Here is a 16,764-nt window from a genome sequence, read left to right on the forward strand (position 1 = left end):
AAAGCGCAGATGTACAATGCTGAGAAGTAGCCCCTTCTGTGAGGTGTGGCAGGGGGAAAAGAATAGAAACCCTAAGGGGGAAGCCTCAGGGTAGGGGTGGGATCTCACCTCAGAGGACAGCTGAGTCCTGGAGGCCCCCATTTCAGGGGAGACAGATTCTTGCCATGACTTTCCTCTTAATGTCCCAAATCTCAGGCCTAGGAGTGCAATATGCAAGCACAGAGTCCAGCCCCCTTTGTAAAACTTTTATTTAGAAATCTTCCCAATATAGCCTTATATATATACACACACTTCATCACCACATGGGTTTTGTCGCTAAAGAGTCACACGCCCACAGTGTTGGCCTCTGGGCTGTACAAAGGTCACAGTACCTGGAGCGGTCACTCCTCTCCTGCAGAAAAATGCAGAGACCAACGCAATTCATCAATTCATCACGTACAGTACAACATTGAGGGAAAGTGCTGGGCCCGCCCACAGGAACACCGCACTATGTACACGGGCAGGGGGCACGCCTTCAGCAGGGGCCACGTACCACTGACATCACAAGTACGAGCAGACCACCCCCAAAGGCCGAAACAGTTGTCAGCTGACTATGGATGCTGTGCCCTGGGTTTTGTTTCTGGAAAAGGATAAAGGTTGTACCATGTTGTCGTTTGCACTACAAATAATATAGGAACTTTTCTTAAAAGATGGGAGTTCCTCCGGTTATTACAGTCATCTTTGTCTCCTCATGGTCTTTCTTTCTCTTTCTTTCTTTCTTTCTTTCTTTCTTTCTTTCTTTCTTTCTTTCTTTCTTTCTTTCTTTCTTTCTTTCTTTCTTTCTTTTTTTTCTTTTTTTCACCTTTACGTGTTTTCCCTTTTGTACAGATATTATTGGGGGAATGTTGCCATTTCTTAATGTGTGAGGAGGAGGCAAAGGAAGGCGAAGGGTATAGTGGGGCGGGGAGAGGTTTTAGAAGTGAAAATAGAATAATGGATCTTGTAGTTCTCACAAAGACCTGGAGCTTTGTGCTTTCCTATCCAGTCCCATTTTGGGTACCAGCATCATGTTTTATATGTTCTCCCCATGTTCCCATATCTCTTTTCCATTCTTAGTCCTGGTACCTTGACTTAGAATGAGACAGAAATGACGTCAATCTAGAGAGATGGGGACAATCTAAGTATTTCAGGCAAAAGTGGCTTAGAACCGAAATTACCCAAATGCTGTGTAGTCAGGCAGCCTGGCCCACGCCCAGGTCCTGGACTCAGGGTGGGAACCCCCACTGCACGATTGTCATTAAGGGCAACAGAGTTCTCTATGGTGTCAAAATGCTTCTACTTTCATGATTCCATTCAGTCCACAGCCTAGGAGATGGACAAGCCAGGATATTGATGAGAAACTGACACTTGGAGACAGAACTCATCCAGTTCACACTGTATATCTGAGAGAATACGGAGCCAGAAGCTTGAGTTCCTGATAGAATGTGTGACCCATCTCTAGAAACCTATCCACCCATTCACACCATGGCCGCTTTTTACTCCCAAGTCAAATTAATCCACTGGGAAGCAACACAGCCTTAGGACCTAGGACTAAGTCTCCATCTTTAGACAGATGGGATTCCTCACAAGAGCTGCCAAGTACTGGAAAGGAACCCATCCTAATGTTCATCAAAATACGGTTTTGGGAAGCTGACATGGGACGGAGGGTGAGAGTCTCCGAGGGTTAACCATATTGCTCCCATCCCCAAGAACTGGACCTCACAACTGAACAGGAGGGGCAGGGGCGAGTGATTATTCCCTGTGTGCACACAGCTGTACTCGGCTGTACTCAGGGCCCCGTCACAGTGAGGGAAGTCCTGGGCTGAAACCCAACATGTGTGAGGGCGTTTCCAACAGCCACAGCGCTGGTTCTTCCACATCGTCATGGACAGGGCAGGGCCCTGGGCTCATTTCCCTCTGACCTGAAAGGCAGAACCTGGTGGGGGATGGCTGGGGTAACTTGAGGGTACAGTGACAGGTATGTACGACTTGTGTGCCGTTTGTTCCAACAAGGGGCCAGTGGTCCACTCTACTAAAGGATTCTTCACTTACAAAGGACTTGCGGTAGTATTTCTTTAAAAGATGAAGGATAAAGATTTGATTTACAAAAATGTCATGTACAACTTTTGGAAGCGGGCACTCCTATTACACTAAGCCAGCCTCCCCTACAACGGTGACGACTGAAAGCTGCACCGTTGAGGGGTGTTTCAGATTCTGCTAAGTGAATCTTAAACTGGTTTCTGATTGGATTCCCCATGTCCTAGGATTGGGGTTGGATTCTGAGTCATATCAGGACCTAAAGATCTCACAAATCACTGCAGTCGAGCAAATCCCAATGCCAGGAAAAACTCCCAAATACCTGGATTTCCTAGGACAGAATTTGTGCTCAGTTCAGTTCGGAACACAGAGCAAACCTTCAACAAACAGACATCGTGCAGCAGGGAGGTCCCTCTGAGCATCGAGCGGAATGCACAGCTGGGGCTCACGTCTACTCTCAGCATCGGCACACTGGTTTGCTCACCACAGGAACGGTGACGTGGAGCCGAGAGTACAGGCAGGTCGCTTGAGACACCACCCGGATTTGAAGCCCATGTGGCCCAAATAGCTCTTGCTCATTTTCCTCTAACTGGTTTCCTTTTCTCTGCCTTCACACAAAGCCCAAAGGGCACGCTCACAGCTGCAGACTTGGTCCCCACAGCCACAAGGAGTAGGAAGACAAGTTTCAGTGGAGAGAAAGCAGAGCTTCAGTGCACAGGGCAAGAAGTAAGGGCTACTGGGTTTTCGGACCCTCTGACCCAGCTAGTCGGGAGCAGGCAGTCCACTGGCCATCTTCTTCAATCAGGCCCTGAAGAAAGCACCTCGAGGTTTGTGACTCTGCAGTAGCTGGCAAGCTGGATGGACCAACACTGGCCTGGGTGAAGATGGGGCTCAGGAAACGGGCAGCTATTGGGTACCTATATATTTGGACAGAGTGGCCACAAAAGCCACCCCAGCCAGCTTGGGAGGGGCTAAAGGCAAGGCAGAGGCTGCTGAATGCCTCAGGTGAGAGCTGACAATCCCAGGTCTCAGCAAAGACAGGGCTCCCAAGCTCCAGGCCGAAAACAGTGCCACTCGAGCCTCTTATTTGAGAAGTCTTAGGGGTTTGAGGAAGGGAGAAGACCGTGCCGTCTTCATGAAAAGTACCTACCACTTTACTCCATTTTTCTGTTCTCCTACTGAAACAGGAAACAAGAAAGCCAGGCCCAGGGGCAGTTTGGGCTTCCCAAAGTTCAGACATCATAGAAAGCTCATCAGTCCATTGCCCTGCTTCAGAGCTGCCCAATCTTCACCCACCTGACCTGAAGCCCACAGTCCCAGCGGCCTAAGGGCATCCTCCTGGCGGTTTAGGATGGCCCCAGACCCATCACCGAGGGCCAGCTCCATCAGTGGCGGGCAGCATGGCAGGATGGAGACTGCGGACCGTGTGCTTGGGTGCAGGCTCTTCTGTATAGCTGTCTGGGCTGGCTGCCCCATCTAGCGAGCTGCCACAGCTGGAGTTGGGGGACAGCACGTCCTGCAGGAGGTCGTCTGGAGGTGCACCACCCCCTCCACCCCCACTCCCTCCACCAGCCCCCACCACAGGGTCCTTGCCAGGCTTGGCCCGCTGGGTGCCCTCCTCCTCCTGGTCATTGAGCAGCTTGGCCAAGAAGTTGATGTATTTCATGGCCAGGCGGAGGATTTCATTCTTGCTGAGCTTCTTGTCTGGCGGGTGCGTGGGGATCAGCTTGCGGAGTTCAGCAAAGGCCCCATTCACATTCTGCTGCCGCCATCGCTCCCGACTATTGGTGAAGATGCGCCTTACTACTTTGGTGTGGGGACCTGGAGGGCAGGGGGACAAGGGTTAGGAGAATGGGTTGGAGATTGCCCAAAGCATCTTCTCCTGTGGGGAAGGAGAGAAAACATACACTGGGAAACTTGGGAAACCTAGAATGCCTTCTTTCCTTTTACTTAGAAAACTCTTACTCATCCTTCAAAATCCAGTTCATCTGTTTCCTCCTCTCTGAGGACTTCCCTCAGCCCCTCCAGAGAGATCTAACCAACCACGACAGCCCTATAATCCTGGATCTCCATCACTTGTGAGCACTGCTGTGCTTCTATGCTTCTCTCCCTCTCTCTCTTTCTCTCTGTCTGTCTCTCTGTCTGTCTCTCTGTCTGTCTGTCTGTCTCTCTCTCTCTCTCTCTCGCTCTTTCTGGGCTGTGAGGCATTTGAGTACAGGGACCACATATTATTCATTCATTCATTCATTCATTCATTCATTCACTCACGCACTCACTCACTTGTACCAAGAGCCCACACAGCACTAGTTACAAAGACAGACTCTGGAGCCAGACTTTCTGGGTTCAATTCCTGACTATTACTAGACAGTGACTCTGGGCAAGTTACTTAAACTCTCTCTGTCTTCCTTCATCATCTTTAAAATGGAGGTAATACAAGTCACTCAAGTCATAATATTATCACATGGTTCTAGCAACTAACACAGGCAAAGTACTTAAGACACTACTTGTTTCAGGTTAAATATTCATTCAATAACTATTAGCTATTACTATCCGTTTATCAGCTATTTCCTAACAACCAGGCACTGTGCTAGGCACTAAAGAATAATGGTGAACAAAGCAGATGGAGTGCCTGCCCTCGTGGAGCTTACATTTTAATGGAGATGACAGATGATGAACAAGTAGCAAGCAGATAAACAGACATGAGGCCGAATATAAATAAAAGATGGAAAGGAGCTACTACATTTAGCTGAGGTGGTTGGGGCCGGGCTTTCAGAGGAGGTAAGACGTCTATAAGGTAAGAATTTAAGGCTGATGAAGAGCCAGCCAGGCACAGGAAGGGAAGAGAGTGCAACATTGTGCAAAGACCCTCAGCTGAAAAATGGTTGAAGCCAGCCTGGCTGGATTCATGTGGGTGAGATGAGAGTAGTCTGAGTTCAATCCCATAGGGCCCTACAGGAGGGTGTGGGATTTTATTCTCAGGGTGATGGAAGGCACAGAGTGAGGGTTTAGTAAATGTTTGCTGACTGACTGATCAGGCTGGCAGGTGGGGGAATGGAGGAGAGAGCAGAGATCAGAGGAGAAAGGATTTACACTGTGGGCTCTCTTCCCGAGGAGAGAAATGGAGAGACAGCCAGGCCCAGGCTCAGCCTGAGGTTCTAGGCAGGCATCTGAGGGCTGCCTCAGTCTCTCCATGTCTACAATGCACTGAATACAGACTGGACTAATATTCACTAGCTTTTGTATATTAAGACTTGCGGAGCAGGGGCAGACACCAGAGTGAATGCATCTAGCACCTATGGTATGCAAAGCACTGAACTAAATGTCCAAGCCTGGCCTGGGATTCCCAAAACCAGAGAAGACAGAGGTGGGCCCTGCTAGCGTTCCTGAGCTCCTCCTGGCCTGTGGTGGCAGCTTCCCTCCTCAACACTGAGGCACAGAGCCAGGCTCCCAGCAGTCCTTAGGAATCTCTGCACAGTGAAGGAACTGCCAGTCTGGGCATATTTGTTTGCTTTCTTCCAATGACCCCTGGATCCAGATCTCAGAATGTGGAAACTTGGACAGGGGATAAAAGTAAAGGAGAAGACAAGGCATGACCTAAGATCCACTGCTCATTTGAAAGCTAAGGAGACTGAGGTGAGGACAAAGGCAGACCGTGCCTTTGAGGTCAGTCTGTGATCCAGCTCACCTGTGCAGACACTTCCTTCTTGATTGTCTCTCTCTCCTACATGTGCATGTGTGCACTTACGCACTTGCACTTACACATTTACACACACACACACACACACACACACACACACACACACACACTTTCCCAGAAGGATCACTCATCCTTTGCCACAGTGCCTCTGAAGCTGTCTTTCCAAACCCCAACAGGTCCCAGCCCAGCTGACTCTTTGCCAAAGGCCAGACCCAGGCTGGGAAAAACACAGCACACCTGCTGGGCAGTCCTACCCTGGGAGCCTCAGAGGAAATAACTTGCTGTCCTCTGGCCTCCAAGCCAGACAGAGGGGAGTCCCTCAGCTGTGGCATTAGAGACAGCCAGCCCCTGCTCCACGACTAATGCTGACTGATGTTGAGAGAACTCCTAGGTGGGGAGGGGGGCATTATGACTGCTGTCATAGCTACAACTAGACAGGCTCCAGAAGGAGCACCTACCCTGAGCCAGGCCCCAAAAATGCTTTACCACATTCTACACTTTCAACAACCTGTGAGGAAGCTATTACTCTTCCCACTTTACAAATGAGGAAACTGAGGTGCAGAAAAGTTCAGCAACAGGAACCACATTAAGTCCTAACTTTAGATCTGGCCTTAGTTCCACTTCTATGAACTCTTTTTAGTTAAACATCTGATTTCAAAGTCCGTGGATTTATCTGCACCCTTACACTCTCCCCTTCACCCCCATTTCTGCCTCCTTCCCAGAGAACTACTCACCTCTCCCCACCTTCCTCTTTCCTGAGTCTATCCAACCCTCTATGTCCTCTTTCTCTGGCCGGTCACTGAGTAGGTGCTTAGTAAATATTGGTAATATTATGGGTAATGGCTTCCCTGTCCTCCTGTACTCCCCCCAAGCCCTCACCCCTTCCCATCACCTCTTTCCTCTCCTCTGTGCTTGATTTCCATTGTCTCTGCATTTTGTAGAAAATGCCTCTTCCCTGGGGAAATTCATGGCTGGTTCTGCCTGCTTCCTGTTTGGTATACCCACCTCCCTTCTCTAACCTAGCAGCACTAACACCCCAACACACTTCCCTCTTGACCTTATACCCCTGTGCCCCCGGCTGGTTGGGTCTTTTGAGGCCTGTTTCCTTGTCCAGACTCCAGCCCCTTTCCTCTCCAGAAGACCAGAGAGGACTCCCAGAAGCTCCAGCTCCACACACATTCCTCCCATTGGCCCCTTGCATAAATCCCAGCCTGGCTCCAAGGCCTCAGGTACCCTTCCTTCCAGAACCCAGGTCCCAGCCAGGCTGAGCACTGGGAGCTCCAGGGATTTTTCCATGTTCCTCAGCTCTAGGAGCCTGCTCTCCTGCTCCCTGGCACTGGTCCCCATTGGCTACATAAGGTCAATCTTGGGAAGAAGGAAAGGGTCTTCCAAATTTTCCACTCATCCAACCCCTTCCCCCAAGTTCGGGGCCAAAGACTACTCAAGAAATTCACAATAGCAGGGCTAAGGCTCTTTGGGGGGAAGCGAAGAGGCAGCATAGAATCTGTGATGTCAGGAAGGGAACTCCAGGTCTCAGTCCTGAGTGTAGAACAAGAAGGCCTGACAATGCAGGCACTTGGGAGGAGACCCTTGAAGGTACAATTCCAGCAGGGAGCAGACTACCAACTCCAAAGAGGACTTGCAGGGAAGTGTAGGGAATCCCTGAGGGTCAGTGCTTAGAGTAGAGGCACCTTGTGTTTCTCCTCCTCCTCCCTCCCCGCCCCCAGGATCCTTGCCAAGTATAGGAATGGAATCAGAGTGCGGTCAGCAACAGACCCTAGAGATTTGGGCTAAGCACCACAAATGTGTCTTCACTCCCATGTCCCCTCTTACCTAGTCCCATGGAGCCAAGCTGCAGTGTGAGAAACTTTGGCAGTTTGGTGTTCCAAGGTAGCGCACCCATCCATGTGAAACACCTAGGAGTAATCCCCCTGATCCCTTCTTCAGAGGATTCTAACTAGCATGAGGGGCAAATAACAAAGGCGGGGGTGGGCAGACTCACCATCAGTAATCTCCATCTCATAAGGGGAGGGTCTCCTCTTCACTCGGTTGTTGGTGGCAAACATAGGAAAGGCATCTGGCTCCCCAAAGAACCCACTGTGGGAGGGAGCAGGCAGATCACACCATCACATGCAGGGTGGAGGTGAGACAGAGGCTCCTTAGCGATCCTCCTGCATGTTCTTGAGCCCCCACCCCACCCCCAGAAAAACAAGGGCAACCCTGGTCCCTTCACCTCTGAATTGGAGATAGGAGCATGAACACACACACACACACACACACACACACACACACACACACAGAATCGGAGGTGAACATATGGAACAAACACAAAAATGAACACACACACACTCTACAGACAGACATACTCCCCTCCCCCAACACAAGTACACAATCCACAGGCAGCCTCCACTCCCAAACAGGTGCTCTCACAGGCAGACGTGGCCTTCACACCTAGTGGTGTGCAACTCTAGCACCATAAAAGAACACACTGTCCCCTCCTCCGCAACTTCACCCCAACTTCACCCAGGCATTATGGGGTCCTGTGGACAGACAACAGACAGGAAACCCTGACTCACCGCCACTGGCATGCCACCCCGGATCACCAACCCTGGGCTCTCTACAGCTTCCTTCTCCAGTCTCCTGCAGACTCACCAACTGCCCCACACTGTGTCCCTGCCTCATCTGCCTGTCCTCCATCTCTCCACCATTTCAGTAGCCTCAGCAAGGAAATGGACAGCCTCACATCAAGGGGAGGAAAGGCTTGGGGTCCAGAGACCATAGCTAGGGGCAGAGGGACTGGGGAAAGGAGGGAGGGATCCACTCCCCAGGAGGGCTCTGGAGCAGAGATTCGGAAGCAGAAGAGCGGGCACACTCCCTACCTCCCTCAGATCTTTATCTCTTACCTGTCCACAGCGGGCTGCAGTTTCCAACAGAATTTCAGGGCGGAGTGCAGTCAGACACACTCTTGCCTGGTCCTCACACTCACTCAACTCCCTTCTTGGTACCCTACCCTCTAATCACACAGCACGCCGTGCTTCTGCTCACACCCAGCCGTCTGCCTGCACTCCCCCTCCTGGGCTTACACACAGCGGGGTGCGCCGCAGTCACAAGGGACCCCCACATCTGCCCGCGCGTGTGTACACACACACACACACACACACACACACACACACACACACACACACTCATACAGGGCTACTTTCTCATTCGTACACGTGGACCCCAGCTTCCAGGTTTTGACGCCTGAGAGTTTAAAACAGCCCCTCCCTCTCTTCCTGCGCTCCAGCGGCGCATCCCCGAAGTTCACTCGGGGAGCCCTGGGAGCCCATGGCCGCCTGCACCCCCACCTCCGCCCTCCCGCCAGGCCCTGACCTGCCGAGCGAGGCCAGCGGCTGGCTGAGGCTGTAGAGCAGCGTGCGGCCGGGGGCGGCGGGGGCCGCCAGCGCGGGCGGGCTCAGCTGCACCATGCGGCCGTCGCCGGGCAGCTCAGCAGGCGCCGGGGCGGGCGCGGGCGCCGGGGCGGACCCCGGAGGTCTGCACAGCTCGGTGGTCGGCACCCGATGGCGCGCTTCGGCCGCGGCCGCGTCGCGGCCCTTTAAGTCTCGCGCGGCGCCGCCTCCACCCGCGGGGCCGCCCCCCGGGCCGCCGCGCGCGCCCAGCTCGATGACCGGGAGCTCGACCGAGGCCGTGCGACTCGTCTCCTTGGCGACGCCGTTCAGCAGGACCAGGTGCGGGGGGGCCATGCGAGCCTCGGCCGCCTCCCGTCCCTCCAGTGGAGGGTCACTTCGTGCCGCCTCGCTCGGCGGCCGCTCCGTCATCCTGCGGGCAGACAGACAAGCGGAGGCCCGCTCTGACAACCGCCCCCAGCGCACCGACGTGGGGAGGAGTAAGGAGGTGAAGGGCAGAGAGAGAAACTCACGCTCCCAGACGTGGGAAAAGGCAATAAACTTAGAGCCACGTGGACACACACTCGCCCTCGGGGCCTAAAGCCCTGGCGGGGCTGGGGCGGGAAAGAAAGGGGGCCTCTGGTTTGGGAGCAGAGGGGAGGGTGCCTGGGATACAGAGACTGAGAGCCAGAAGGACAGACATGGAAAAAGACTACAGAGACATTGGAAGAAAAGGAATATAGCCAGCGAAAGAAAAACAGAAGGGGAAAAAGGAGGAAGGAACTGTAGAAAGAAGCGAGAAAGAAGTATCACTCCGTCCCCTTCTCAGGCTGCAAGGGAAGAGGAGGGAACAAATCCCCGACCGAGTTCCTCCCGCCTCGTCCTTTTGGTTTTGGCGGGGAATCGGTCCCGCGGAGGTGGGGTGCTTTTCGAACCCTCACCTCTCAGCAGTACGCGCCTCAGCGTACCGCTGCACACATTCACCCAGAAACCTGGTGGGTTGCAAGTAGGGAGTTTAGGGAACGGAGGCTCCAGGACCTGGGGTCCCATTCGGCGAGCTGCCAGAGAATTATCCAAGGGAACCAGCACCCACATTCAATATATATTCTCCCCCTGCGGGGGTGTCTGTCTACACTAAGCAAATCCACCCTGTATTCTGTGCAGCTGCTGGAAATCCTAGCGGTCCTTTACTCCCACCTGACAGAGATGAGACAGCAGGAGGGAAAGCTGCCTCCCTGCACACTCCACCTCCTTCTGCTCAGCTAGACTCAGAAGTGAAGTGGGGTCTGGCAGGGAATCCTGGCTGAGGCAGTATGGACGCTGCGCATTCAAAGGGTGCCCCGGAGGCTACGGAGGTCTGAACTTTCATTCTTGCATGACAGGGGAAGGGGTGTCATGAAAGCCTTTGAACTCTCCCAGCATTCCCTAATCCCCACGCCTCGGTGTCGTCCTCTGGGAAATGGGAGGAATACCTCCTTTATACATTTAAAAGCACTGCAAATGCTCAAGTAAACATTATTATTGACATGGAGACTGGGTGGTCGAGGGGACTACTGCCTTGCCCAAGGTCAAATACAACGATTTTCGATTTTCAACAGAGCAGGACCAGAACTCCGATTTCCCTCTGTCTGCACTATCCTTCTTATATGCCCTCCCATATATACCCCCGGAGCCAAGGACACTCCTCTCCTCCACAACCATAATCCAGGATGACCACACGGGCTCCACTCCCCAGGAGCACTTGCTCAGGTTCTTCCATCACCCTGCTTTCTTGATGATGGAGCCAGGCTCCATCAAAAACTAAAACAAAAAAACCATGAGACTCTGGGTCCAAAGGTGGGGGATGCTTGTAAGTTATTTTAAAAAAAATAAAATTAAAATAAATATAATCAAATTGACAGGCTTCATAAAATATTCAAAATAAGGTTTCTGCTCTCAGGTTATATAATTGGGGTATTTTTTTGTAGCAGAAAATAAATACACAAAATTCCAATTCGGCCCCAAGCAGAGTCCATCTAATCATTCAGGGCGACCATCGATCTCCCATTCTGTTACTGCACCATCTCAGGACCAGAGTCGGCCTAGGCACCATCTTTCCACCTCAGAAGAAAGACCGGACTTTCTGAAACCTCCTCTGGAGCTCAGCTCAACAGCAACCAAACACACAAGCTGATGGAGAATCGCCATTCAGATTGCACTCCTTCCCTAGGTCTGCCTGCCCTGCGGCCCGGCCCGGAAACAACAAAATTCCCCAAGACTTGGTGTACACTGAGCTGCAAAGGCAGTAGGTTCGCAATGCTTCGCTGGAAGCGAGTTTACGATTATGGCGGAAACAATAGATCTGTATCCACAGAATGGGACTGCCAACATACTTCGGCTGCTAGAAATGTACCCAAGGTATACCAGTCAGGTCCTCCTGACTCCCCTGCTGCAGTGAAATGCACCAGAAATATACCATCCTATGGCAAAATAAACAAACTCCAATGTGCTGGCTCCCTACCTTACTGTCCCAATTTGTGGTATGCCCAGTGACACGTGCTTCAGCCCCAGTTTCTAACCGAGTGACAAACGGTGTGCACTGCAATCGCCGGATTGAGCTCAAGCTCTCCATATGACACATTTATACCTTCTGATTAATTTCATGGCTCCCTGGCTCGGCGAAGGACCGGATCCTCAAGGGGCAAGGAGAGCACATATTCCAGATGAGTTGACCCTGGACCCAAATGCCCTCTCCAGATGTCTATAAATATCTATATCTCTGAGGCTTTCTGTGGGAAACCTATGATTGGTCCCCAGGGTCTGTGGCCCAGCACTCCCCGCCCCTCCCTGGACCTCAGGAAAACCCGGCGGGCTCTTCTGCAACCAGGATCACTCAGACCAGGGGCCCAAGCTCCGGAGGAAGCCACTGGAGGAATCACATGCACCTTCAGTTGTTGGTTTTCAGCGACTAAACCCCATCACTTGGCTTTGGTTAAGATTACTAAAAGCAAAGCCTGAGAAATTTTTGTTTATTTGTTTTTATTTTGGGGAGATGAAGGAAAGGGGAGAAGGTTTCAAACTGAATGGCGCTAGGGTATTTGACCAAAGACAATTTTTCTTTGTGTGGCCAAGACCCAGCTCACGGCCCCCAACACAGATTGTCATCTGTTGCCAACCGCTAGAACCTTTCTGTGTGTGCCTGAACAAGGCAGGAGACCCCGGGAGCTCCTGGGGGGCAGGTACCAGGTCTCAGGCAGCTCCAAATTCCGAAATGGAGAATTTCTTCTATGAAAACAGCTTCTGCTGTGCCTGGGGCTAGAGCCACCACCTAAACCCGGTCTCCGGTCCTCACACTGCACCCACACCGGCAAGACCCCCTGGGGGAGCCCCAAGCTTGGGCAAGAACCAACATCCCCAGGGAGCAGAACCACTTTCCCCTCCGCTCTGGGAGGGGTGGGGGGGAGGAGGATTACAGCACGGCCCCGCCCTAGGCCTTAGGCCCTGGTCAAGGCCCACCCGAGTTGCGGCTGTCCTAGTCAGGATGGCTGCGGCCATCTCTCTGCTGCCGGCGCCCCTGGCACACGCAGCCTGCACCACCCGGATATAGCCGTTCCAAGGTTACGAGCCTTGGGAAGCAGTCCCCAGAACCAGGACCGATGGGAGCAGCCTAAGGGAACTAAGTCCAACTAGCTGTTTTCACCCAAGGTCCAAAAAGGAAAGGGCCACAGAGTCACAGAGGCCAGTCTGCCGCAGAGTAAGATCCCGGAATCCCATTTCTGGGTTCGTCCTCTCCTCCCCTTCCATCTGAGACTGGACTGTCCTCTGTCCTGAGCCTCCTCCACCCCAGACCGGAATCCGAGGCCTTCCTGGACACAGTTTCCACTGATACGTTCCCTCCCCCCCAAACTCACCTGGGGCATATTTAGAGAGATCGGCCCTTCTCCATAGGATCTCCACTCCTCCACCAGAGAGAGGCGGAAGCCGAGGTCCAGGTCGTGGACGGGGGTCTTTGCTTCCCCCTCTCCCGGAGAGACCAGCAGTCAGGCCGCAGTGTGGTCCTGGGCGGTCTGCCGCGCCCAAAACGAGTTTCCAGGAAAAATGGGGGTGGAGAGAAAGAGGGAGGGCGAGAGGGAGGGAGAGAGAGAGAAATGGGGGTCAATGGCTGGGAATTACCTCACGTCCTCACCAACCAGCCCGGGGAGTCACGAACAGCTTTCCGCCCCCAACCTGCAGGTGTTTGAAGCCTCCCCCACCCCATAAAAAAGAACCCTACACATAACCAATCAGGAACAACTATTTAGTCCAACAACAAGAGTCCCGCTGTAGGCTGCCCGGAGCATTTTGGGACCCTCTAACTGGGCTGTCTGGTTCAGTGTGACCAAGCGTGTTTTCTAAGCACAGACATGTCTACGTGCTTGGCTCTGGAGACCGTGTGAGGCCGGAGCTGCAGCCACAACGTGGAGCCGTCCGCAGCCTGGGCGGGTGTGGGGATGTGTGTCGGAGATCAGGAGTCCAGTCTGCAAACCCGAGTCCATGGGGCAGAACCTCCGAGCCCCCATTCTTTCCATGACCCCCACCTGCCTAAAGCGAAACCAGAACCTAATTCAAAAGGTGCTTTCCCGCAGGAATGGAGTCGGAACCGCACGGATCCTAGAGGATGGGGGGGTGGATATCTGATCTGTCCAGCTCCCTTTTTTCCTATTGATTGACTGAGAGAGAGAGAGAGAGAGAGAGAGAGAGAGAGAGAGAGAGAGAGAGAGAGGAGAAGGAAAGGAAAGGAAAGGAAAGGAAAGGAAAGGAAAGGAAAGGAAAGGAAAGGAAAGGAAAGGAAAGGAAAGGAAAGGAAAGGAAAGGAAAAAGAAGCCTCTGCCTTCCCCTCAACCATCGCTGCACAACGATTTTTGATTTTCCGGGGTTCAAACCCGCACAGAAGGGGAGAATTCTAATAATTCCTCGCAGCAATAAACCAGGCAAAGGGAGGGAAGGTAAAAATAAACCCATTACTACTTCCCAGAGTGTAGCGGTAGTGAAATTTAGGTTGCTTCCCTCCCCACCCTCTGGAGGTTTTAGTTTAATTTGTTTTGTGTAAATCATCCAGGTTATGATCACACATGGAAATCTTGGATTAACTGCAAAGGCGTCCTTTTTGCCCCGACTTTGGTGGAAATATAGGCGTAATTCTTCCCTGCTGTTTCAATCCAATGCGAGAGATTTTCTTTCTCTTCTAATCCACGTGGGGGGAGGGGTGGGAAGAAAGGGAATCCACTCATTCTCCGTGTTTTAGGTCGGAGTTAATTTTTGCTGTATGACCGAGTCTCTGTGTCCGTCTCTCCTCCATTTTCTCTTCTGCCCTAAACCCAGCAACTTAAAACTAACAGAGCTGGTTGGCGGACGCAGCGCTGCTTTGTTATCAATCCAGGCTAAAAGGGAAAAGCCGCTTCGCTCCTGGACGATCATTTTAGTTAAAATAAAATGATGATGATGATAATGATGACATTAGCAACCACAGTAACTGGCAAAACAAAATCCTTTCTTCCTGAGCTAGGGCAGCATTGATACCGTCCCTCGGATACCGTCCCTCGGAGCCCGGCCCCGGCCACCGATGCGACGGGTACCCGACCCACGCGGGAATGTCGCTCACCCGGGGAGGGGGTGGACAAATGTTCCTTGGAGATGATCCCAAGGGTCCCCACCCGAAGCGCGAGGCCTGGAGACCATTGTCTTTTCCGGGCCTCTCCCGCGGACCCCGGCGGCTGTACCTCGGAAACTGACCAGAAACGGACGAAGCCCGAATGCGGTGGGAACCGAAGCCGCCGCTATCGGCTAGAAGACACCGGCCTAAGCGAGCGCAGCTCAGCTTGGACCGTGGAAGAGCCTCCTACTCACTAGCAAATCCCTGAAACACCGAGGCACGGACTGGCCTTCAGACAGAGCGGCCGCTGATGCGGCTCCGTCTGCCCATCCGAGCCAACACTGGCTTCCAAATACATCATAATTTGGAATAAAATGTGAAATCCCTCTCCCTGCCTCCATGCCGCCTTCTCCGCTTGCCCCTCCATCTCTTGTTCGCCCTCCCTTCCACTCCCCAGCGATGTTCAAATGCACTTCCTAAGGACACCAGCACTCAGGCACGCAACCCAGAGGACAGGACCACACACGTCCAGCCCCATAGAAGGGAAGCCGAGTTAACACAACCCAACTCTGCCCCACAAACCGACTTGGTCAGGCCCGCACATTGTCCAACATGACAACGAAATCAGTCAAACGCAATCTCTCACGGACACACAGCCCCAGGTAGTCAAGATCACACACGCCCAACGCAACAACGAAACCACCCAAACACAATTGCAAAGACCGCATAACCCCACACACGGAACCAGACCCATGTCAAGAAAGCAAACTAACAATTATATACAACTGTAAAACCGCAGAAGGGCGGCGAAGAATCAAAATCTACACCCCCAAGCAGCGCAGACACCATCCCACACGGACCCACAACGGATCGCCAAGAAGACCAGACTCGGAAGAAGTCAACACTCTCCACCGCTCACACACGCACTCTCACAAGCCCACCGCATGCACACAACCACCAAGAAGAAATGAAAACCAACCACCGCCTCGCGCATTTCTGTATATTGCGTAAGGAAAAAGGGGAAGGAAGGAAGAGAGTCTCCGAGGCGGGAGGGGCGGTGGCGAGAGCGACGGCGCCCGTGGAAAATGCCCCCCATCGAAAGAAACCGAGGGAAAAGGAGCGAAGAGCTCTTCTGCGAGTCGGGGAAAAAGAGGGAGGAAATTAATGGGGAATTCCGTGGGAGGCCGCAGGTTGCTTGCCCCTAGAAAAAGGCCAGAATGCTCACATTTTGCCGCTACTGGAGGATGCATATGGCCATTTTGAGGCCTGGTTCTTAGCGCGGAGACCTTACCCCGCCCGCGATCCCCCGCCCGCGCGCGGGCCGCACCCGGCTCCTCCACCAACGCGCTCTAATCCCGCTCACGTCCCAGGCCTAGTTAGCATGGGCCACGGCGCGCCGGGGCCGTGTGCGCCGCGGAGATAAGGCACTGCCGCGGGTCCGCTCGCCCCTGATAAGCGCCTCAGCCATTATGGGCCAAATGATTCATTTTAATTTGGCAATTTCACCGGAGGGAGTCGGGACTGGTTCCGCGGGGATGGGACCCGCTCGGGAATGCGCCGCGCAGCGTTGGGCGCGCTGTCTAGGACCCGGTGGATCCAGCCCATTTCTGATCCCGAAGCCTCTCGGGTACCGGGCTCCCCCCCACCTCAGTCCCTCCCTCCGCCTTCCAGACACCTTTCTTCAGCGACTCTCACCCCAGCACTCTGTCCCTGCCTCTGAAGACCATAACACGAAAAACACCACTCCTACCCTCACCCCCACCCCCATTTATTCTTTCTCCAGTGTCCTAGACACCGGATTGCAATGGGCAGTTGCTCTTATCCTAGAAAGCTCCCCAGCTCCTCCCTGGCCCCCACCTCCTTCAGCCTTGGCTCTTTTCTGCTCTAAAATGGAGCCTGCTTGCCTGCATGTCATGGACTGAACTCACACGGGGGCCTCTATGGAGACAGAACTGGTGTCAGTGGAGAGATTACAATGTCCATTCTTTTTCCTTTTAATAATTTTTTACTTTTCC

General features: G+C 53.0%; 1 protein-coding gene across 9 annotated transcripts; it reads right to left on the bottom strand.

Moving 5' to 3' along the window:
- Positions 1–230: 230 nt before the first annotated feature.
- Positions 231–16,302, bottom strand: TAL1 (TAL bHLH transcription factor 1, erythroid differentiation factor). Of its 9 annotated transcripts, none has more exons than XM_074334676.2 (5): positions 16,041–16,302; positions 13,029–13,184; positions 9,125–9,571; positions 7,755–7,849; positions 231–3,876 (listed from the first exon to the last, which is right to left on the bottom strand). In XM_074334676.2, the coding sequence occupies exons 3-5, from the start codon at positions 9,568–9,570 to the stop codon at positions 3,422–3,424; spliced, it is 996 nt and encodes a 331-aa protein (XP_074190777.1). In that variant the 5' UTR covers position 9,571; positions 13,029–13,184; positions 16,041–16,302; the 3' UTR covers positions 231–3,421. The 9 variants fall into 9 exon arrangements, with proteins under 9 accessions (XP_074190777.1, XP_019604981.1, XP_074190778.1 ...); XM_019749422.3 differs by having other exon boundaries at positions 15,975–16,302; XM_074334677.2 differs by lacking the exon at positions 16,041–16,302 and adding an exon at positions 15,729–15,906.
- Between the last annotated feature and the right edge of the window lie 462 nt (positions 16,303–16,764).

Source organism: Rhinolophus sinicus, chromosome 14, assembly GCF_057876585.1.
Source record: "Rhinolophus sinicus isolate RSI-liver-muscle chromosome 14, RSI-T2T, whole genome shotgun sequence".
NCBI lineage: Eukaryota > Metazoa > Chordata > Mammalia > Chiroptera > Rhinolophidae > Rhinolophus > Rhinolophus sinicus.